Genomic DNA, 23249 nt, shown 5'->3' with positions numbered 1-23249 from the left:
CTAGATACAATAGGGAAGGAGATGGCAGTGGATGGAGGTGATGACAGTTGGGTACACTAGATACAATAGGGAAGGAGATGGTGGTGGATGGAGGTGATGACAGTTGGGTACACTAGATGCAATAGATAATCAGATGGCACTGGATGGAGGTGATGATGGTTGGGTACACTAGATACAATAGGGAAGGAGATGGTGGTGGATGGAGGTGATGACAGTTGGGTACACTAGATACAATAGGGAAGGAGATGGTGGTGGATGGAGGTGATGACAGTTGGGTACACTAGATGCAATAGATAATCAGATGGCACTGGATGGAGGTGATGACAGTTGGGTACACTAGATACAATAGGGAAGGAGATGGGGGTGGATGGAGGTGATGACAGTTGGGTACACTAGATACAATAGGGAAGGAGATGGGGGTAGATGGAGGTGATGACAGTTGGGTACACTAGATACAATAGGGAAGGAGACGGCAGTGGATGGAGGTGATGACAGTTGGGTACACTAGATACAATAGGGAAGGAGATGGGGGTAGATGGAGGTGAAGACAGTTGGGTACACTAGATACAATAGGGAAGGAGATGGGGGTGGATGGAGGTGATGACAGTTGGGTACACTAGATACAATAGGAAAGGAGATGGCAGTGGATGGAGGTGATGACAGTTGGGTACACTAGATACAATAGGAAAGGAGATGGCAGGGGATGGAGGTGATGAGAGTTGGGTACACTGGATACAATAGGGAAGGAGATGGTGGTGGATGGAGGTGATGACAGTTGGGTACACTAGATGCAATAGATAATCAGATGGCACTGGATGGAGGTGATGATGGTTGGGTACACTAGATACAATAGGGAAGGAGATGGGGGTGGATGGAGGTGATGACAGTTGGGTACACTAGATACAATAGGGAAGGAGATGGGGGTAGATGGAGGTGATGACAGTTGGGTACACTAGATACAATAGGGAAGGAGACGGCAGTGGATGGAGATGATGACAGTTGGGTACACTAGATACAATAGGGAAGGAGATGGGGGTAGATGGAGGTGAAGACAGTTGGGTACACTAGATACAATAGGGAAGGAGATGGGGGTGGATGGAGGTGATGACAGTTGGGTACACTAGATACAATAGGGAAGGAGATGGGGGTAGATGGAGGTGAAGACAGTTGGGTACACTGGATACAATAGGGTTTGCTTTTTTAGCCTGGTAGTTTACAATCTCAATGGTTAGCGCCAGTCATATTCAGTTATACGTAGTCAAATTGTAACGACATCTGACAACGATTTCTGCTAGTATATGAGTAGCCACAGGCAGATAGACGCTTCACCTAAACAACATTTGAGCTTATTCTGATCACGACCCGACCACGGCTGTCATGATTTTCCTATCTGAATGGTACGGTTGTATTGTATATACAATGAATTGCTTTATTGCAGAGATCGAAGAAATATTGAAAGATGTTGGAAAGTATCTACATTTTTAACAAGCTCTTCCGGCACTTGAATATTAACCCTGTTGGGCTCTGAAAATGCTAAATAATGTTATTGTTGTTTTCAGGGGCATTTTATGGGATTTGTTTTTTATAATTGCGTTACTTTTCTGTTTCTGATTGCTCTTACCAAGAACAGTAAGCTTGACATCTGCTTCGAAGTTCCCTGCTGGAAAAGTGATGACTCGGCATTGGTAGGTGCCCTCATCGGCCTGCACAGCGTTCTTCAGGATTATTGTGCCATCCTCTGCCTGTAATGGGGATTTTTCTTTTATTCTTCCTTCAAATTCCTTATAGACGAAAGCCCCAAACTCTGCATTGAGGGTGGCAATCTGAACACTTTGCCCACCAGGACTTTTCTTTGACCAAACGACCTGGGAGACCTTCTCTTCATCCTGAGCTTCATAGTAACAAGTGAGAGAGACATCGAGTCCCAGTACTGCAGTGACACTCTTCTCTGTCTTTACAGTTCCAGCAGAAGACCCTATAAGAGAGGAAGGAAACACCGACGTGAGAAGTGCGAATCCCAGAGACTTCAATAAATCGCATCTATCAATAGAACAAGGTGGAGCCGTTTCATCTCATATTTATACTTCATAACTACCAGTACGTCATGGCGGGGAATGGTAGGGTATGTCAGAGGAAAATGGTAAGGTATGATGATGGATATTGTATGATGCTGGTGAATGGTAGAATATGATGGAGAATGGTACAGTATGGTGATGGAGAATGGTACAGTATGATGGTAGTGTATGGTAGTATTTGGTGGAGAATGGTAAATTATGGTGGAGAATGGTAGAGTATGATGGTGGGAATGGTACAGTATGATGGTGGGGAATGGTAGAGTATGATGGTGGGGAATGGTAGAGTATGATGGTGGGAATGGTAGAGTATGATGGTGGGAATGGTAGAGTATGATGGTGGGGAATGGTAGAGTATGATGGTGGGAATGGTAGAGTATGATGGTGGGAATGGTAGAGTATGATGGTGGGGAATGGTAGAGTATGATGGTGGGGAATGGTAGAGTATGATGGTGGGAATGGTAGAGTATGATACAGGGAATGGTGGAGTATGATGGTTTGAATGGTAGAGTATGATGGTGGGAATGGTAGAGTATGATGGTGGGAATGGTAGAGTATGATGGTGGGGAATGGTAGAGTATGATGGTGGGAATGGTAGAGTATGATGGTGGGAATGGTAGAGTATGATGGTGGGGAATGGTAGAGTATGATGGTGGGAATGGTAGAGTATGATACAGGGAATGGTGGAGTATGATGGTTTGAATGGTAGAGTATGATGGTGGGAATGGTAGAGTATGATGGTGGGAATGGTAGAGTATGATACAGGGAATGGTGGAGTATGATGGTTTGAATGGTAGAGTATGATGGTGGGAATGGTAGAGTATGATGGTGGGGAATGGTAGAGTATGATGGTGGGAATGGTAGAGTATGATACAGGGAATGGTGGAGTATGATGGTTTGAATGGTAGAGTATGATGGTGGGAATGGTAGAGTATGATACAGGGAATGGTGGAGTATGATGGTTTGAATGGTAGAGTATGATGGTGGGAATGGTAGAGTATGATGGTGGGAATGGTAGAGTATGATACAGGGAATGGTGGAGTATGATGGTGGGGAATGGTAGAGTATGATGGTGGGAATGGTAGAGTATGATACAGGGAATGGTGGAGTATGATGGTTTGAATGGTAGAGTATGATGGTGGGAATGGTGGAGTATGATGGTTTGAATGGTAGAGTATGATGGTGGGAATGGTAGAGTATGATGGTGGGAATGGTAGAGTATGATACAGGGAATGGTGGAGTATGATGGTGGGGAATGGTAGAGTATGATGGTGGGAATGGTAGAGTATGATACAGGGAATGGTGGAGTATGATGGTTTGAATGGTAGAGTATGATGGTGGGAATGGTAGAGTATGATACAGGGAATGGTGGAGTATGATGGTTTGAATGGTAGAGTATGATGGTGGGAATGGTAGAGTATGATGGTGGGAATGGTAGAGTATGATACAGGGAATGGTGGAGTATGATGGTTTGAATGGTAGAGTATGATGGTGGAGAACAGTAGAGTATTACATTGGATAATAATAGATAAAGATTGTGGGGAATAATAGATTGTAATGCTAAGGAATGGCAGATATTAATATCCTTAGGGTTTGAAATGATGAAGTGCGTTGATGGTACATGGAAGGATATGATGGTGTTTTGGTGGGGAATGGTAATTTTGTGCTAATGACTGTACTTCCAGGCAGTGTAGGTGTATGACCTGAATGACAGATAATTATATATCTAGAATGGGTGTAAAACGCATTGACGATGTGGGAAGACTGGGCGGAAGGTATAGTAAAGTTTTCAAACAAATAAATAGAGTTGTGTGGTGGAGAACCGAAACGACGAGTTGTGACTCTTCTACAGATACCTACATTTAATTTGGAAGGATCATGGAAGGAAGTGTGATAGAAGTGACTAAAGGTGATGACAGTTGGGTACACTAGATACAATAGGGAAGGAGATGGGGGTGGATGGAGGTGATGACAGTTGGGTACACTAGATACAATAGGGAAGGAGATGGCAGTGGATGGAGGTGATGACAGTTGGGTACACTAGATACAATAGGGAAGGAGATGGCAGTGGATGGAGGTGATGACAGTTGGGTACACTAGATACAATAGGGAAGGAGATGGGGTGGATGGAGGTGATGACAGTTGGGTACACTAGATACAATAGGGAAGGAGATGGGGTGGATGGAGGTGATGACAGTTGGGTACACTAGATACAATAGGGAAGGAGATGGGGTGGATGGAGGTGATGACAGTTGGGTACACTAGATACAATAGGGAAGGAGATGGGGGTGGATGGAGGTGATGACAGTTGGGTACACTAGATACAATAGGGAAGGAGATGGGGTGGATGGAGGTGATGACAGTTGGGTACACTAGATACAATAGGGAAGGAGATGGGGTGGATGGAGGTGATGACAGTTGGGTACACTAGATACAATAGGGAAGGAGATGGGGGTAGATGGAGGTGATGACAGTTGGGTACACTAGATACAATAGGGAAGGAGATGGGGGTGGATGGAGGTGATGACAGTTGGGTACACTAGATACAATAGGGAAGGAGATGGCAGTGGATGGAGGTGATGACAGTTGGGTACACTAGATACAATAGGGAAGGAGATGGGGTGGATGGAGGTGATGACAGTTGGGTACACTAGATACAATAGGGAAGGAGATGGGGGTAGATGGAGGTGATGACAGTTGGGTACACTAGATACAATAGGGAAGGAGATGGGGTGGATGGAGGTGATGACAGTTGGGTACACTAGATACAATAGGGAAGGAGATGGGGTGGATGGAGGTGATGACAGTTGGGTACACTGGTTACAATAGGGAAGGAGATGGCGGTAGATGGAGGTGATGACAGTTGGGTACACTAGATACAATAGGGAAGGAGATGGCGGTAGATGGAGGTGATGACAGTTGGGTACACTAGATACAATAGGGAAGGAGATGGCGGTAGATGGAGGTGATGACAGTTGGGTACACTAGATACAATAGGGAAGGAGATGGGGTGGATGGAGGTGATGACAGTTGGGTACACTGGTTACAATAGGGAAGGAGATGGCGGTAGATGGAGGTGATGACAGTTGGGTACACTAGATACTATAGGGAAGGAGATGGCGGTAGATGGAGGTGATGACAGTTGGGTACACTAGATACAATAGGGAAGGAGATGGGGTGGATGGAGGTGATGACAGTTGGGTACACTAGATACAATAGGGAAGGAGATGGCGGTAGATGGAGGTGATGACAGTTGGGTACACTAGATACAATAGGGAAGGAGATGGGGTGGATGGAGGTGATGACAGTTGGGTACACTAGATGCAATAGGGAAGGAGATGGGGGTAGATGGAGGTGAAGACAGTTGGGTACACTAGATACAATAGGGAAGGTGATGGGGGTGGATGGAGGTGATGACAGTTGGGTACACTAGATACTATAGGGAAGGAGATGGCGGTGGATGGAGGTGATGTCAGTTGGGTACACTAGATACAATAGGGAAGGAGATGGCAGTGGATGGAGGTGATGACAGTTGGGTACACTAGATACAATAGGGAAGGAGATTGCGGTGGATGGAGGTGATGACAGTTGGGTACACTAGATACAATAGGGAAGGAGATTGCGGTGGATGGAGGTGATGACAGTTGGGTACACTAGATACAATAGGGAAGGAGATGGGGTGGATGGAGGTGATGACAGTTGGGTACACTAGATACAATAGGGAAGGTGATGGGGGCGGATGGAGGTGATGACAGTTGGGTACACTAGATACAATAGGGAAGGAGATGGGGTGGATGGAGGTGATGACAGTTGGGTACACTGGATACAATAGGGAAGGAGATGGCGGTAGATGGAGGTGATGACAGTTGGGTACACTAGATACTATAGGGAAGGAGATGGCGGTAGATGGAGGTGATGACAGTTGGGTACACTAGATACAATAGGGAAGGAGATGGGGTGGATGGAGGTGATGACAGTTGGGTACACTAGATACAATAGGGAAGGAGATGGCGGTAGATGGAGGTGATGACAGTTGGGTACACTAGATACAATAGGGAAGGAGATGGGGTGGATGGAGGTGATGACAGTTGGGTACACTAGATGCAATAGGGAAGGAGATGGGGGTAGATGGAGGTGATGACAGTTGGGTACACTAGATGCAATAGGGAAGGAGATGGGGGTGGATGGAGGTGATGACAGTTGGGTACACTAGATACTATAGGGAAGGAGATGGCGGTGGATGGAGGTGATGTCAGTTGGGTACACTAGATACAATAGGGAAGGAGATGGCAGTGGATGGAGGTGATGACAGTTGGGTACACTAGATACAATAGGGAAGGAGATTGCGGTGGATGGAGGTGATGACAGTTGGGTACACTAGATACAATAGGGAAGGAGATTGCGGTGGATGGAGGTGATGACAGTTGGGTACACTAGATACAATAGGGAAGGAGATGGGGTGGATGGAGGTGATGACAGTTGGGTACACTAGATACAATAGGGAAGGTGATGGGGGCGGATGGAGGTGATGACAGTTGGGTACACTAGATACAATAGGGAAGGAGATGGGGTGGATGGAGGTGATGACAGTTGGGTACACTGGATACAATAGGGAAGGAGATGGGGGTAGATGGAGGTGATGACAGTTGGGTACACTAGATACAATAGGGAAGGTGATGGGGGCGGATGGAGGTGATGACAGTTGGGTATGAGTAGTGGGGTAGAATGGGGGAAGGGGAAGTAATTCTCTGTTATTTTAATTTGCATTTATTAGTATGAATAGTAGGGATTTATGGACCACCATGAGCTCTTGTGTTATTGTAGGTGTTATCAGTATATTTTACTAGAACATAAAAACAAAGCACTCATCCACATTTCTCTACAGCACAATGTAAAGAAAAAACAAAGTTAAGCTACAATTAAAGACGAGTGATGGCAGCAAAGGACGAGGTCATGGAATCGGCTGCCATTTGTATAGATATTTATTATTACTGTAGAATCATTGCCTCTGCTTGAAGTATTTTCTGCCCATCTAAATGTTCATTGAACCATGGGGGGAGGGGGGGGAGTAAGGGTCTCTACCCATAGGGGTATTGGGGGGATCCGGGACAATATGGTCACAGGCAGAAGGAGTGTTCATACCTGGAGAACCTGGGAAGCATCATTGCCAGTCTCTGTTCATTAATCCTTGGTCCCTCACACACGGTCCCCAGGTGACCTGACTCATTTGATTGCCCTCCCTACTTTCCCACCATCTTTATTTTCTAGTGCCCCCCCCCACCATTATTATCACTTCTTCTCCCTTTCCCTCACTTGATGGACAATTTCCTGTTTACTCTCCACACATCACACACCAAATACTAGGAGGGCGGTAATAATAGGGCTGTAATTACATTTCACCTGCTTTCAAGTGTCTGTGTGAGAGGTGTCAGGCAGGAGGTAATCCGTGTGTAACAAAGAGAGGGATCATTAAAGGAGAGAGCGGTACACACCTATGGAGGGGGTAGAGCAGGTTGGGGCTTGTGGAAGCCGTCTGACCAGTATGACCGACTACAGGAACTCTCCCCAGTCCCATTCCCAGTAGAAGCTGCCAGTCTCTTATATAAGAAGGAGCCCCATCTATTCCATCCATAGAGTCTCCATTGTCATCACTCAGGAACGCTCTAATATAAACCAAGAATCTTATTGACCATTTATAGTCACCGGCTGCTGGATTATTATTAGAAGAGACTTTTGTCTGACTTGTGTTACAAATGTGTCTGCGGTGATGATTCCGAATCCCACCGACTATCCGAGCAGAAACACACCAGGCATGAAAGCCCTTACTGACTTATCTCCTTCTTCCATGACTCTCTTCTACTCCCTTCTCTCCTCCCCTCTCCTCTCTTCTCCTCTCCTCCCCTCCTCTCCTCTCCTCTCTTCACCTCTCTTCTCCTCTCTTCACCTCTATTCTCCTCTCCTCCCCTCTTTCTCTCCTCCCCTCTCCTCTCCTCCCCTCTCTTCACCTCTCTTCTCCTCTCTTCTCCTCTCCTATACTCTCCTCTACTCTCCTCCTCTTCTCCTCTCTCCCCTGTCCTCTCTCCCTTCTCCTCCCCTCTCCTCTCCTCTCCTCTCCTCCCCTCCTCTCCTCTCCTCTCTTCACCTCTCTTCACCTCTCTTCACCTCTATTCTCCTCTCCTCCCCTCTTTCTCTCCTCCCCTCTCCTCTCCTCCCCTCTCTTCACCTCTCTTCACCTCTCTTCACCTCTCTTCTCCTCTCTTCTCCTCTCCTATACTCTCCTCTACTCTCCTCCTCTTCTCCTCTCTCCCCTGTCCTCTCTCCCTTCTCCTCCCCTCTCCTCTCTCCCTTCTCCTCCCCTCCCCTCTCCTCTCCTCTCCTCTTTTCTCCTCTCCTATACTCTCCTCTCTTCACCTCTCTTCTCCTCCTTTCCCCTCTCCATCCCTTCCTTCTCTTCTCCTCTATTTCTCTCCTCTCCTCCCCCCTCTCCCCTGTCCTCTCTCCCTTCTCCTCTCCTCTCTCACCTTTCCTCTCCTTTCCTCTCCTTACCTCTCCTCTCTATCTTCCCTTCAAATGACTCTACTACTTTCTCTTCTCTCTCTACTCCTTCTTCCTTCCGCTCTTCTCCTCTCTTCTTCTCTCTCCCCACTCTCTCCTCACGTTCCTTCTCTCTCTCTCCTATCTCTCTCTCCATTCCTCTCCTCTCCCCCCTCTCCTATCCCCTCTCCCATCCCCTCCCCTCTCCCCCTCTTCTCCTCTCCTCTCCCCCTCCTCTCCTCTCTCCCTCCTCTTCTCTCCTCTCCTCTCCCCTCTCCTCTCCCCTCTCCTCCCCTCTTCCTCTCCTCTCCGCTCTTCTCCTCTCATGCCTCTTCTCCTTCCTCCTCTTCTCCCCTCTCCCTCTCATCTCTTCTCCTCTCCTCTCCTCTCCCTCTCCTCTCCTCTCCTCTCCTCTCCTCCCCTCTCCCTCTCCTCTCCTCTCCTCTCCTCCCCTCTCCTCTCCCTCTCCTCTCCTCTCCTCTCCTCTCCTCTCCCTCTCCTCTCCTCTCCCTCTCCTCTCCTCTCCTCTCCTCTCCTCTCCCTCTCCTCCCCTCTCCTCTCCTCTCCTCTCCCTCTCCTCCCCTCTCCTCTCCCTCTCCTCTCCTCCCCTCTCCCTCTCCCCCCCTCTCCCTCTCCTCTCCTCTCCTCCCCTCTCCCTCTCCTCCCCTCTCCCCCTCCTCTCCTCTCCCCCTCCTCTCCCTCTCCTCCCCTCTCCCTCTCCTCCCCTCTCCCTCTCCTCTCCTCCCCTCTCCCTCTCCTCCCCTCTCCCCCTCCTCTCCTCTCCCCTCTTCTCCTCTCCTCTCCTCTCCTCTCCTATCCTCTCTTCTCCTCTCCCCCTCCTCTCCTCTCCCTCTCCTCTCCTCTCCTCTCCCTCTCCTCTCCTCTCCTCTCCTCTCCTCTCCTCTCCTCTCCTCTCCTCTCCTCTCCCTCTCCTCTCCTCTCCTCTCATCTCCTCTCCCTCTCCCTCTCCTCTCCTCTCCTCTCCTCTCCTCTCCTCTCCTCTCCTCTCCCTCTCCTCTCCTCTCCTCTCATCTCCTCTCCCTCTCCCTCTCCCTCTCCTCTCCTCTCCCCCTCCTCTCCCCCTCCTCTCCTCTCCCTCTCCTCTCCTCTCCTCTCCCTCTCCCTCTCCCTCTCCTCTCCCTCTCCCTCTCCCTCTCCCTCTCCTCTCATGCCTCTTTTCCTTCCTCCTCTTCTCTGATGTTGGGTAGTATTTGGGTAAAATTGGGACAATGGGGTTGGGAGATGGGGAGATTTTTCTTAGTAATGTGGAGATGAGTGGGACGTTGTGTGATGAGGAGCTCAGTGATGGGAATGGATCTCTTTGTCTATGGCGGCCCCTCTCACAGATGTCTTCACCTGACTGATGGAATTTGTAGATAAATTCGGTGAGAAATCTGAGTAAGGAGATGAGCGGCGGTTTCCGGGGAAGGGTGTGCTGAGAAAGCAATCAGCTGCATTTCAGATTTCCAATCAGCCAAATCAAGCTGAAAATGTTGAAGAATTTTACTCAAGAAAAACCAGTTGGCCCGGATTCCGTCTATCGCACCGTCGCTGCATCATGCGAAAACTTGTTAATCCTCCTGCCAAAGGATCTGTCAAATCTGAGAAAGGGGCGCAGAGAGAGAAGTCAGCGATTTTCCTGCACCTGGCGGTCTGCAGACAACCAAACATCTGATTCACGCCGAGAAGAGGTTAATCATCGATTGTTTAACATGGGAAGGCTGGAACGACCGATACTAAGAGGAGGAACCAGAAACAATTCTCCCCCAACCCACATCATCCAAACTGTCTGTCAATGGAAATATACAGTGCCGTGAAAAAGTATTCACACCCCTTGAAATTTCCCACATTTTCTCATGTTACAACCAAAAACATAAATGTATTTATTGGGATTTTATGTGATTGAGCATTTATGATGCTGTTTGTTCACTAAGGTTCTCTAACAAACCTCTGAGGGCTTCACAGAACAGCTGTATTTATACTGAGATTACATTACACACAGATGGACTCTATTTACTAATTAGGTGACTTCTGAAGGCAATTGGTTCCTCTAGATTTTAGTTGGGGGTATCAGAGTAAAGGGGGGTGAATACAAATGCAGCCACACTTTTCTCAGATTTATTTGTATCATTTTCCTTCCACTTCACAATTATGGCCACTTTCTGTCGTCTATCACATAAAATCCCAATAAAATACATTTATGTTTTTGGTTGTAACATGAGAAAATGTGGGAAATTGCAAGGGGTGTGAATACTTTTTCAAGGCACTGTATAAAGCCAATACTAGAGTCGGAGGAGGGTAGAGATTCATCTGCCATGGCCCGGGATTCGTATTGTGATGGGTCATGCTAGTCTGAGGATGAACAATAAACAAATTCAGAAGCCCCAGAGAAGCAGCTGCTGATTTATCCTCACAATGGAGAACCGCCATTGGTTGCCTCCATTCTGTCACATTTTGGGTGGGTTGGCCGGTAAAATACTAATCAGGTGCGATCGGTACAATTGGATTCCAGGTCTAATCCCCATATCTCCATCAATAAATCTACTATTACTTAGAAAGTCCTCGTTCATGTCATCTGATAGGATGAGACGTCACCACCACTGGCAGAACATTCCACCGTCTGCCTCTCTTTATAGTGAAGAGGACCTGTCTACCCTACGGAGATTCTTTCTTTATAGTGAAGAGGACCTGTCTACCCTACGGAGATTCTTTCTTTATAGTGAAGAGGACCCGTCTACCCTACGGAGATTCTTTCTTTATAGTGAAGAGGACCCGTGTACCCTACGGAGATTCTTTCTTTATAGTGAAGAGGACCTGTCCACCCTACGGAGATTCTTTCTTTATAATGAAGAGGACCTGTCCACCCTACGGAGATTCTTTCTTTATAGTGAAGAGGACCTGTCTACCCTACGGAGATTCTTTCTTTATAATGAAGAGGACCTGTCTACCCTACGGAGATTCTTTCTTTATAATGAAGAGGACCTGTCCACCCTACGGAGATTCTTTCTTTATAATGAAGAGGACCTGTGTACCCTACGGAGATTCTTTCTTTATAGTGAAGAGGACCTGTCTACCCTACGGAGATTCTTTCTTTATAGTGAAGAGGACCTGTCTACCCTACAGAGATTCTTTCTTTATAGTGAAGAGGACCCGTCTACCCTACGGAGATTCTTTCTTTATAGTGAAGAGGACCTGTCTACCCTACGGAGATTCTTTCTTTATAGTGAAGAGGACCCGTCTACCCTACGGAGATTCTTTCTTTATAGTGAAGAGGACCCGTGTACCCTACGGAGATTCTTTCTTTATAGTGAAGAGGACCTGTCCACCCTACGGAGATTCTTTCTTTATAATGAAGAGGACCTGTCCACCCTACGGAGATTCTTTCTTTATAGTGAAGAGGACCTGTCTACCCTACGGAGATTCTTTCTTTATAATGAAGAGGACCTGTCTACCCTACGGAGATTCTTTCTTTATAATGAAGAGGACCTGTCCACCCTACGGAGATTCTTTCTTTATAATGAAGAGGACCTGTGTACCCTACGGAGATTCTTTCTTTATAGTGAAGAGGACCTGTCTACCCTACGGAGATTCTTTCTTTATAGTGAAGAGGACCTGTCTACCCTACAGAGATTCTTTCTTTATAGTGAAGAGGACCCGTCTACCCTACGGAGATTCTTTCTTTATAGTGAAGAGGACCTGTCTACCCTACGGAGATTCTTTCTTTATAGTGAAGAGGACCCGTCTACCCTACGGAGATTCTTTCTTTATAGTGAAGAGGACCCGTGTACCCTACGGAGATTCTTTCTTTATAGTGAAGAGGACCTGTCCACCCTACGGAGATTCTTTCTTTATAATGAAGAGGACCTGTCCACCCTACGGAGATTCTTTCTTTATAGTGAAGAGGACCTGTCTACCCTACGGAGATTCTTTCTTTATAATGAAGAGGACCTGTCTACCCTACGGAGATTCTTTCTTTATAATGAAGAGGACCTGTCCACCCTACGGAGATTCTTTCTTTATAATGAAGAGGACCTGTGTACCCTACGGAGATTCTTTCTTTATAGTGAAGAGGACCTGTCTACCCTACGGAGATTCTTTCTTTATAGTGAAGAGGACCTGTCTACCCTACAGAGATTCTTTCTTTATAGTGAAGAGGACCCGTCTACCCTACGGAGATTCTTTCTTTATAGTGAAGAGGACCTGTCTACCCTACGGAGATTCTTTCTTTATAATGAAGAGGACCTGTCTACCCTACGGAGATTCTTTCTTTATAGTGAAGAGGACCTGTCTACCCTACGGAGATTCTTTCTTTATAGTGAAGAGGACCTGTCTACCCTACGGAGATTCTTTCTTTATAGTGAAGAGGACCTGTCTACCCTACGGAGATTCTTTCTTTATAGTGAAGAGGACCTGTCTACCCTACGGAGATTCTTTCTTTATAGTGAAGAGGACCCGTCTACCCTACGGAGATTCTTTCTTTATAGTGAAGAGGACCCGTGTACCCTACGGAGATTCTTTCTTTATAGTGAAGAGGACCTGTCCACCCTACGGAGATTCTTTCTTTATAATGAAGAGGACCTGTCCACCCTACGGAGATTCTTTCTTTATAGTGAAGAGGACCTGTCTACCCTACGGAGATTCTTTCTTTATAATGAAGAGGACCTGTCTACCCTACGGAGATTCTTTCTTTATAATGAAGAGGACCTGTCCACCCTACGGAGATTCTTTCTTTATAATGAAGAGGACCTGTGTACCCTACGGAGATTCTTTCTTTATAGTGAAGAGGACCTGTCTACCCTACGGAGATTCTTTCTTTATAGTGAAGAGGACCTGTCTACCCTACAGAGATTCTTTCTTTATAGTGAAGAGGACCCGTCTACCCTACGGAGATTCTTTCTTTATAGTGAAGAGGACCTGTCTACCCTACGGAGATTCTTTCTTTATAATGAAGAGGACCTGTCTACCCTACGGAGATTCTTTCTTTATAGTGAAGAGGACCTGTCTACCCTACGGAGATTCTTTCTTTATAGTGAAGAGGACCTGTCTACCCTACGGAGATTCTTTCTTTATAGTGAAGAGGACCTGTCTACCCTACGGAGATTCTTTCTTTATAGTGAAGAGGACCTGTCTACCCTACGGAGATTCTTTCTTTATAGTGAAGAGGACCCGTCTACCCTACGGAGATTCTTTCTTTATAGTGAAGAGGACCTGTCTACCCTACGGAGATTCTTTCTTTATAGTGAAGAGGACCCGTCTACCCTACGGAGATTCTTTCTTTATAATGAAGAGGACCTGTCTACCCTACGGATATTCTTTCTTTATAGTGAAGAGGACCTGTCTACCCTACGGAGATTCTTTCTTTATAATGAAGAGGACCTGTCTACCCTACGGAGATTCTTTCTTTATAGTGAAGAGGACCTGTCTACCCTACGGAGATTCTTTCTTTATAATGAAGAGGACCTGTCTACCCTACGGAGATTCTTTCTTTATAGTGAAGAGGACCCGTCTACCCTACGGAGATTCTTTCTTTATAGTGAAGAGGACCTCTCTACCCTACGGAGATTCTTTCTTTATAGTGAAGAGGACCTGTCTACCCTACGGAGATTCTTTCTTTATAGTGAAGAGGACCCGTCTACCCTACGGAGATTCTTTCTTTATAGTGAAGAGGACCTGTCTACCCTACGGAGATTCTTTCTTTATAGTGAAGAGGACCTGTCTACCCTACGGAGATTCTTTCTTTATAATGAAGAGGACCTGTCTACCCTACGGAGATTCTTTCTTTATAGTGAAGAGGACCTCTCTACCCTACGGAGATTCTTTCTTTATAGTGAAGAGGACCTGTCTACCCTACGGAGATTCTTTCTTTATAGTGAAGAGGACCCGTCTACCCTACGGACATTCTTTCTTTATAATGAAGAGGACCTGTCTACCCTACGGAGATTCTTTCTTTATAGTGAAGAGGACCCGTCTACCCTACGGAGATTCTTTCTTTATAGTGAAGAGGACCTGTCCACCCTACGGAGATTCTTTCTTTATAATGAAGAGGACCTGTGTACCCTACGGAGATTCTTTCTTTATAGTGAAGAGGACCTGTCTACCCTACGGAGATTCTTTCTTTATAGTGAAGAGGACCTGTCTACCCTACAGAGATTCTTTCTTTATAGTGAAGAGGACCCGTCTACCCTACGGAGATTCTTTCTTTATAGTGAAGAGGACCTGTCTACCCTACGGAGATTCTTTCTTTATAATGAAGAGGACCTGTCTACCCTACGGAGATTCTTTCTTTATAGTGAAGAGGACCTGTCTACCCTACGGAGATTCTTTCTTTATAGTGAAGAGGACCTGTCTACCCTACGGAGATTCTTTCTTTATAGTGAAGAGGACCTGTCTACCCTACGGAGATTCTTTCTTTATAGTGAAGAGGACCTGTCTACCCTACGGAGATTCTTTCTTTATAGTGAAGAGGACCCGTCTACCCTACGGAGATTCTTTCTTTATAGTGAAGAGGACCTGTCTACCCTACGGAGATTCTTTCTTTATAGTGAAGAGGACCCGTCTACCCTACGGAGATTCTTTCTTTATAATGAAGAGGACCTGTCTACCCTACGGATATTCTTTCTTTATAGTGAAGAGGACCCGTCTACCCTACGGAGATTCTTTCTTTATAATGAAGAGGACCTGTCTACCCTACGGAGATTCTTTCTTTATAGTGAAGAGGACCTGTCTACCCTACGGAGATTCTTTCTTTATAATGAAGAGGACCTGTCTACCCTACGGAGATTCTTTCTTTATAGTGAAGAGGACCCGTCTACCCTACGGAGATTCTTTCTTTATAGTGAAGAGGACCTCTCTACCCTACGGAGATTCTTTCTTTATAGTGAAGAGGACCTGTCTACCCTACGGAGATTCTTTCTTTATAGTGAAGAGGACCCGTCTACCCTACGGAGATTCTTTCTTTATAGTGAAGAGGACCTGTCTACCCTACGGAGATTCTTTCTTTATAGTGAAGAGGACCTGTCTACCCTACGGAGATTCTTTCTTTATAATGAAGAGGACCTGTCTACCCTACGGAGATTCTTTCTTTATAGTGAAGAGGACCTCTCTACCCTACGGAGATTCTTTCTTTATAGTGAAGAGGACCTGTCTACCCTACGGAGATTCTTTCTTTATAGTGAAGAGGACCCGTCTACCCTACGGACATTCTTTCTTTATAATGAAGAGGACCTGTCTACCCTACGGAGATTCTTTCTTTATAGTGAAGAGGACCCGTCTACCCTACGGAGATTCTTTCTTTATAATGAAGAGGACCTGTCTACCCTACGGAGATTCTTTCTTTACAGTGAAGAGGACCTGTCTACCCTACGGAGATTCTTTCTTTACAGTGAAGAGGACCTGTCTACCCTACAGAGATTCTTTCTTTATAGTGAAGAGGACCTGTCTACCCTACGGAGATTCTTTCTTTATAGTGAAGAGGACCTGTCTACCCTACAGAGATTCTTTCTTTATAGTGAAGAGGACCTGTCTACCCTACGGATATTCTTTCTTTATAGTGAAGAGGACCTGTCTACCCTACAGAGATTCTTTCTTTATAGTGAAGAGGACCTGTCTACCCTACAGAGATTCTTTCTTTATAGTGAAGAGGACCTGTCTACCCTACGGAGATTCTTTCTTTATAGTGAAGAGGACCCGTCTACCCTACGGAGATTCTTTCTTTATAGTGAAGAGGACCTGTCTACCCTACGGAGATTCTTTCTTTATAGTGAAGAGGACCTGTCTACCCTACGGAGATTCTTTCTTTATAATGAAGAGGACCTGTCTACCCTACGGAGATTCTTTCTTTATAGTGAAGAGGACCCGTCTACCCTACGGAGATTCTTTCTTTATAGTGAAGAGGACCTCTCTACCCTACGGAGATTCTTTCTTTATAGTGAAGAGGACCCGTCTACCCTACGGAGATTCTTTCTTTATAGTGAAGAGGACCCGTCTACCCTACGGAGATTCTTTCTTTATAGTGAAGAGGACCTGTCTACCCTACGGAGATTCTTTCTTTATAGTGAAGAGGACCTGTCTACCCTACGGAGATTCTTTCTTTATAATGAAGAGGACCTGTCTACCCTACGGAGATTCTTTCTTTATAGTGAAGAGGACCTCTCTACCCTACGGAGATTCTTTCTTTATAGTGAAGAGGACCTGTCTACCCTACGGAGATTCTTTCTTTATAGTGAAGAGGACCCGTCTACCCTACGGAGATTCTTTCTTTATAATGAAGAGGACCTGTCTACCCTACGGAGATTCTTTCTTTATAGTGAAGAGGACCCGTCTACCCTACGGAGATTCTTTCTTTATAATGAAGAGGACCTGTCTACCCTACGGAGATTCTTTCTTTACAGTAAAGAGGACCTGTCTACCCTACGGAGATTCTTTCTTTACAGTGAAGAGGACCTGTCTACCCTACAGAGATTCTTTCTTTATAGTGAAGAGGACCTGTCTACCCTACGGAGATTCTTTCTTTATAGTGAAGAGGACCTGTCTACCCTACAGAGATTCTTTCTTTATAGTGAAGAGGACCTGTCTACCCTACGGAGATTCTTTCTTTATAGTGAAGAGGACCTGTCTACCCTACGGAGATTCTTTCTTTATAGTGAAGAGGACCTGTCTACCCTACGGACATTCTTTCTTTACAATGAAGAGGACCCGTCTACCCTACGGAGATTCTTTCTTTATAGTGAAGAGGACCCGTCTACCCTACGGATATTCTTTCTTTATAATGAAGAGGACCTGTCTACCCTACGGACATTCTTTCTTTATAGTGAAGAGGACCCGTCTACCCTACGGACAATTTTTCTTTATAGTGAAGAGGACCCGTCTACCCTACGGAGATTCTTTCTTTATAGTGAAGAGGACCTGTCTACCCTACGGAGATTCTTTCTTTATAGTGAAGAGGACCTCTCTACCCTACAGAGATTCTTTCTTTATAGTGAAGAGGACCCGTCTACCCTACGGAGATTCTTTCTTTATAGTGAAGAGGACCTGTCTACCCTACAGAGATTCTTTCTTTATAGTGAAGAGGACCTGTCTACCCTACGGAGATTCTTTCTTTATAGTGAAGAGGACCTGTCTACCCTACGGAGATTCTTTCTTTATAGTGAAGAGGACCTGTCTACCCTACGGACATTCTTTCTTTATAGTGAAGAGGACCTGTCTACCCTACGGAGATTCTTTCTTTATAGTGAAGAGGACCTGTCTACCCTACGGAGATTCTTTCTTTATAGTGAAGAGGACCTGTCTACCCTACGGAGATTCTTTCTTTATAGTGAAGAGGACCCGTCTACCCTACGGACATTCTTTCTTTATAGTGAAGAGGACCTGTCTACCCTACGGAGATTCTTTCTTTATAGTGAAGAGGACCTGTCTACCCTACGGAGATTCTTTCTTTACAGGGAAGAGGACCTGTCTACCCTACGGAGATTCTTTCTTTATAGTGAAGAGGACCTGTCTACCCTACGGAGATTCTTTCTTTATAGTGAATAGGACCTGTCTACCCTACGGAGATTCTTTCTTTTTTATAGTGAAGAGGACCTGTCTACCCTACGGAGATTCTTTCTTTATAGTGAAGAGGACCTGTCTACCCTACGGAGATTCTTTCTTTATAGTGAAGAGGACCTGTCTACCCTACGGAGATTCTTTCTTTATAGTGAAGAGGACCTGTCTACCCTACGGAGATTCTTTCTTTATAGTGAAGAGGACCTGTCTACCCTACGGATATTCTTTCTTTATAGTGAAGAGGACCTGTCTACCCTACGGACATTCTTTCTTTACAATGAAGAGGACCCGTCTACCCTATGGAGATTCTTTCTTTATAGTGAAGAGGACCTGTCTACCCTACGGATATTCTTTCTTTATAATGAAGAGGACCTGTCTACCCTACGGATATTCTTTCTTTATAGTGAAGAGGACCTGTCTACCCTACGGAGATTCTTTCTTTATAATGAAGAGGACCTGTCTACCCTACGGAGATTCTTTCTTTATAGTGAAGAGGACCTGTCTACCCTACGGAGATTCTTTCTTTATAATGAAGAGGACCTGTCTACCCTACGGAGATTCTTTCTTTATAGTGAAGAGGACCCGTCTACCCTTCGGAGATTCTTTCTTTATAGTGAAGAGGACCTCTCTACCCTACGGAGATTCTTTCTTTATAGTGAAGAGGACCTGTCTACCCTACGGAGATTCTTTCTTTATAGTGAAGAGGACCCGTCTACCCTACGGAGATTCTTTCTTTATAGTGAAGAGGACCTGTCTACCCTACGGAGATTCTTTCTTTATAGTGAAGAGGACCTGTCTACCCTACGGAGATTCTTTCTTTATAATGAAGAGGACCTGTCTACCCTACGGAGATTCTTTCTTTATAGTGAAGAGGACCTCTCTACCCTACGGAGATTCTTTCTTTATAGTGAAGAGGACCTGTCTACCCTACGGAGATTCTTTCTTTATAGTGAAGAGGACCCGTCTACCCTACGGACATTCTTTCTTTATAATGAAGAGGACCTGTCTACCCTACGGAGATTCTTTCTTTATAGTGAAGAGGACCCGTCTACCCTACGGAGATTCTTTCTTTATAATGAAGAGGACCTGTCTACCCTACGGAGATTCTTTCTTTACAGTGAAGAGGACCTGTCTACCCTACGGAGATTCTTTCTTTACAGTGAAGAGGACCTGTCTACCCTACAGAGATTCTTTCTTTATAGTGAAGAGGACCTGTCTACCCTACGGAGATTCTTTCTTTATAGTGAAGAGGACCTGTCTACCCTACAGAGATTCTTTCTTTATAGTGAAGAGGACCTGTCTACCCTACGGATATTCTTTCTTTATATTGAAGAGGACCTGTCTACCCTACAGAGATTCTTTCTTTATAGTGAAGAGGACCTGTCTACCCTACAGAGATTCTTTCTTTATAGTGAAGAGGACCTGTCTACCCTACGGAGATTCTTTCTTTATAGTGAAGAGGACCCGTCTACCCTACGGAGATTCTTTCTTTATAGTGAAGAGGACCTGTCTACCCTACGGAGATTCTTTCTTTATAGTGAAGAGGACCTGTCTACCCTACGGAGATTCTTTCTTTATAATGAAGAGGACCTGTCTACCCTACGGAGATTCTTTCTTTATAGTGAAGAGGACCCGTCTACCCTACGGAGATTCTTTCTTTATAGTGAAGAGGACCTCTCTACCCTACGGAGATTCTTTCTTTATAGTGAAGAGGACCTGTCTACCCTACAGAGATTCTTTCTTTATAGTGAAGAGGACCCGTCTACCCTACGGAGATTCTTTCTTTATAGTGAAGAGGACCTGTCTACCCTACGGAGATTATTTCTTTATAGTGAAGAGGACCTGTCTACCCTACGGAGATTCTTTCTTTATAATGAAGAGGACCTGTCTACCCTACGGAGATTCTTTCTTTATAGTGAAGAGGACCTCTCTACCCTACGGAGATTCTTTCTTTATAGTGAAGAGGACCTGTCTACCCTACGGAGATTCTTTCTTTATAGTGAAGAGGACCCGTCTACCCTACGGAGATTCTTTCTTTATAATGAAGAGGACCTGTCTACCCTACGGAGATTCTTTCTTTATAGTGAAGAGGACCCGTCTACCCTACGGAGATTCTTTCTTTATAATGAAGAGGACCTGTCTACCCTACGGAGATTCTTTCTTTACAGTAAAGAGGACCTGTCTACCCTACGGAGATTCTTTCTTTACAGTGAAGAGGACCTGTCTACCCTACAGAGATTCTTTCTTTATAGTGAAGAGGACCTGTCTACCCTACGGAGATTCTTTCTTTATAGTGAAGAGGACCTGTCTACCCTACAGAGATTCTTTCTTTATAGTGAAGAGGACCTGTCTACCCTACGGAGATTCTTTCTTTATAGTGAAGAGGACCTGTCTACCCTACGGAGATTCTTTCTTTATAGTGAAGAGGACCTGTCTACCCTACGGACATTCTTTCTTTACAATGAAGAGGACCCGTCTACCCTACGGAGATTCTTTCTTTATAGTGAAGAGGACCCGTCTACCCTACGGATATTCTTTCTTTATAATGAAGAGGACCTGTCTACCCTACGGACATTCTTTCTTTATAGTGAAGAGGACCCGTCTACCCTACGGACAATTTTTCTTTATAGTGAAGAGGACCCGTCTACCCTACGGAGATTCTTTCTTTATAGTGAAGAGGACCTGTCTACCCTACGGAGATTCTTTCTTTATAGTGAAGAGGACCTGTCTACCCTACGGAGATTCTTTCTTTATAGTGAAGAGGACCTGTCTACCCTACGGACATTCTTTCTTTATAGTGAAGAGGACCTGTCTACCCTACGGAGATTCTTTCTTTATAGTGAAGAGGACCTGTCTACCCTACGGAGATTCTTTCTTTATAGTGAAGAGGACCTGTCTACCCTACGGAGATTCTTTCTTTATAGTGAAGAGGACCCGTCTACCCTACGGACATTCTTTCTTTATAGTGAAGAGGACCTGTCTACCCTACGGAGATTCTTTCTTTATAGTGAAGAGGACCTGTCTACCCTACGGAGATTCTTTCTTTACAGGGAAGAGGACCTGTCTACCCTACGGAGATTCTTTCTTTATAGTGAAGAGGACCTGTCTACCCTACGGAGATTCTTTCTTTATAGTGAATAGGACCTGTCTACCCTACGGAGATTCTTTCTTTTTTATAGTGAAGAGGACCTGTCTACCCTACGGAGATTCTTTCTTTATAGTGAAGAGGACCTGTCTACCCTACGGAGATTCTTTCTTTATAGTGAAGAGGACCTGTCTACCCTACGGAGATTCTTTCTTTATAGTGAAGAGGACCTGTCTACCCTACGGAGATTCTTTCTTTATAGTGAAGAGGACCTGTCTACCCTACGGATATTCTTTCTTTATAGTGAAGAGGACCTGTCTACCCTACGGACATTCTTTCTTTACAATGAAGAGGACCCGTCTACCCTATGGAGATTCTTTCTTTATAGTGAAGAGGACCTGTCTACCCTACGGATATTCTTTCTTTATAATGAAGAGGACCTGTCTACCCTACGGAGATTCTTTCTCTATAGTGAAGAGGACCTGTCTACCCTACGGACATTCTTTCTTTATAGTGAAGAGGACCCGTCTACCCTACGGACATTCTTTCTTTATAGTGAAGAGGACCCGTCTACCCTACGGAGATTCTTTCTTTATAGTGAAGAGGACCTGTCTACCCTACAGACATTCTTTCTTTATAGTGTAGAGGACCTGTCTACCCTACGGAGATTCTTTCTTTATAGTGAAGAGGACCTGTCTACCCTACGGAGATTCTTTCTTTATAGTGAAGAGGACCTGTCTACCCTACGGAGATTCTTTCTTTATAGTGAAGAGGACCTGTCTACCCTACGGAGATTCTGTCTTTATAGTGAAGAGGACCTGTCTACCCTACGGAGATTCTTTCTTTATAGTGAAGAGGACCTGTCTACCCTACGGAGATTCTTTCTTTATAGTGAAGAGGACCTGTCTACCCTACGGAGATTCTTTCTTTATAGTGAAGAGGACCTGTCTACCCTACGGAGATTCTGTCTTTATAGTGAAGAGGACCTGTCTAGCCTACGGAGATTCTTTCTTTATAGTGAAGAGGACCTGTCTACCCTACGGACATTCTTTCTTTATAATGAAGAGGACCTGTCTACCCTACGGACATTCTTTCTTTATAGTGAAGAGGACCTGTCTAGCCTACGGAGATTCTTTCTTTATAGTGAAGAGGACCCGTCTACCTTACGGAGATTCTTTCTTTATAATGAAGAGGACCTGTCTACCCTACGGACATTCTTTCTTTATAGTGAAGAGGACCTGTCTAGCCTACGGAGATTCTGTCTTTATAGTGAAGAGGACCTGTCTAGCCTACGGAGATTCTTTCTTTATAGTGAAGAGGACCCGTCTACCCTACGGACATTCTTTCTTTATAGTGAAGAGGACCCGTCTACCCTACGGACATTCTTTCTTTATAATGAAGAGGACCTGTCTACCCTACAGAGATTCTTTCTTTATAATGAAGAGGACCTGTCTACCCTACGGAGATTCTTTCTTTATAGTGAAGAGGACCTGTCTACCCTACGGATATTCTTTCTTTATAGTGAAGAGGACCTGTCTACCCTACGGAGATTCTGTCTTTATAGTGAAGAGGACCTGTCTACCCTACAGACATTCTTTCTTTATAAGTGGCTGACTTGCTAAAATTTCCCCCTGAGATTCATATCAAGGACCAAGGTGGGTCAGTCTTCTCCTGTGGCCTATACACAGCTTGGTAAAGGGGTAGTGGCAGTGCTGTATCTTGGCCTAGGCCAACAAGGCCCAGGCCTAGGGCAGAACTTTGCAGGGGGGGCAGCAAAAAGCTGCACCCTGCATGAAAAAAAAACAGCCTCCTCCCGGCACGAAAAGCGTCCCTACTGGCTTGCGCTACACGTTTTGTAAAGTACTCTACGAATATTTTGAAGCTAAGCTTCAATTAGGCAGCTTAGCTTCAAAATATTCGTAGAGCACTCTTTTGCCTTATTGGTGACTGTGAGGTAGCTGCAGTCTTGTTCACCATCTTATATAATAAATTTAGCAATTATTTTGGTGCAAATA

At 45.2% G+C, this 23249-nt stretch overlaps 1 protein-coding gene across 1 annotated transcript in view; it reads right to left on the bottom strand.

Moving 5' to 3' along the window:
- Positions 1-23249, bottom strand: part of NECTIN4 (nectin cell adhesion molecule 4) — a 122570-nt gene that overhangs the window by 24195 nt on the left and 75126 nt on the right. The window contains exon 2 of the mRNA XM_082242503.1: positions 1622-1975. Within this exon, the coding sequence (XP_082098629.1) occupies positions 1622-1975 (354 nt within the window). The remainder of the gene's footprint in view (positions 1-1621; positions 1976-23249) is intronic.

The sequence above is a fragment of the Pelophylax lessonae genome, assembly GCF_965119305.1.
Source record: "Pelophylax lessonae genome assembly, chromosome: 13".
In the NCBI taxonomy this organism is placed as follows: domain Eukaryota; kingdom Metazoa; phylum Chordata; class Amphibia; order Anura; family Ranidae; genus Pelophylax; species Pelophylax lessonae.
The sequence above is the reverse complement of the archived record's forward strand: the minus strand, read 5'-3'. Positions and strand labels throughout refer to the sequence as shown.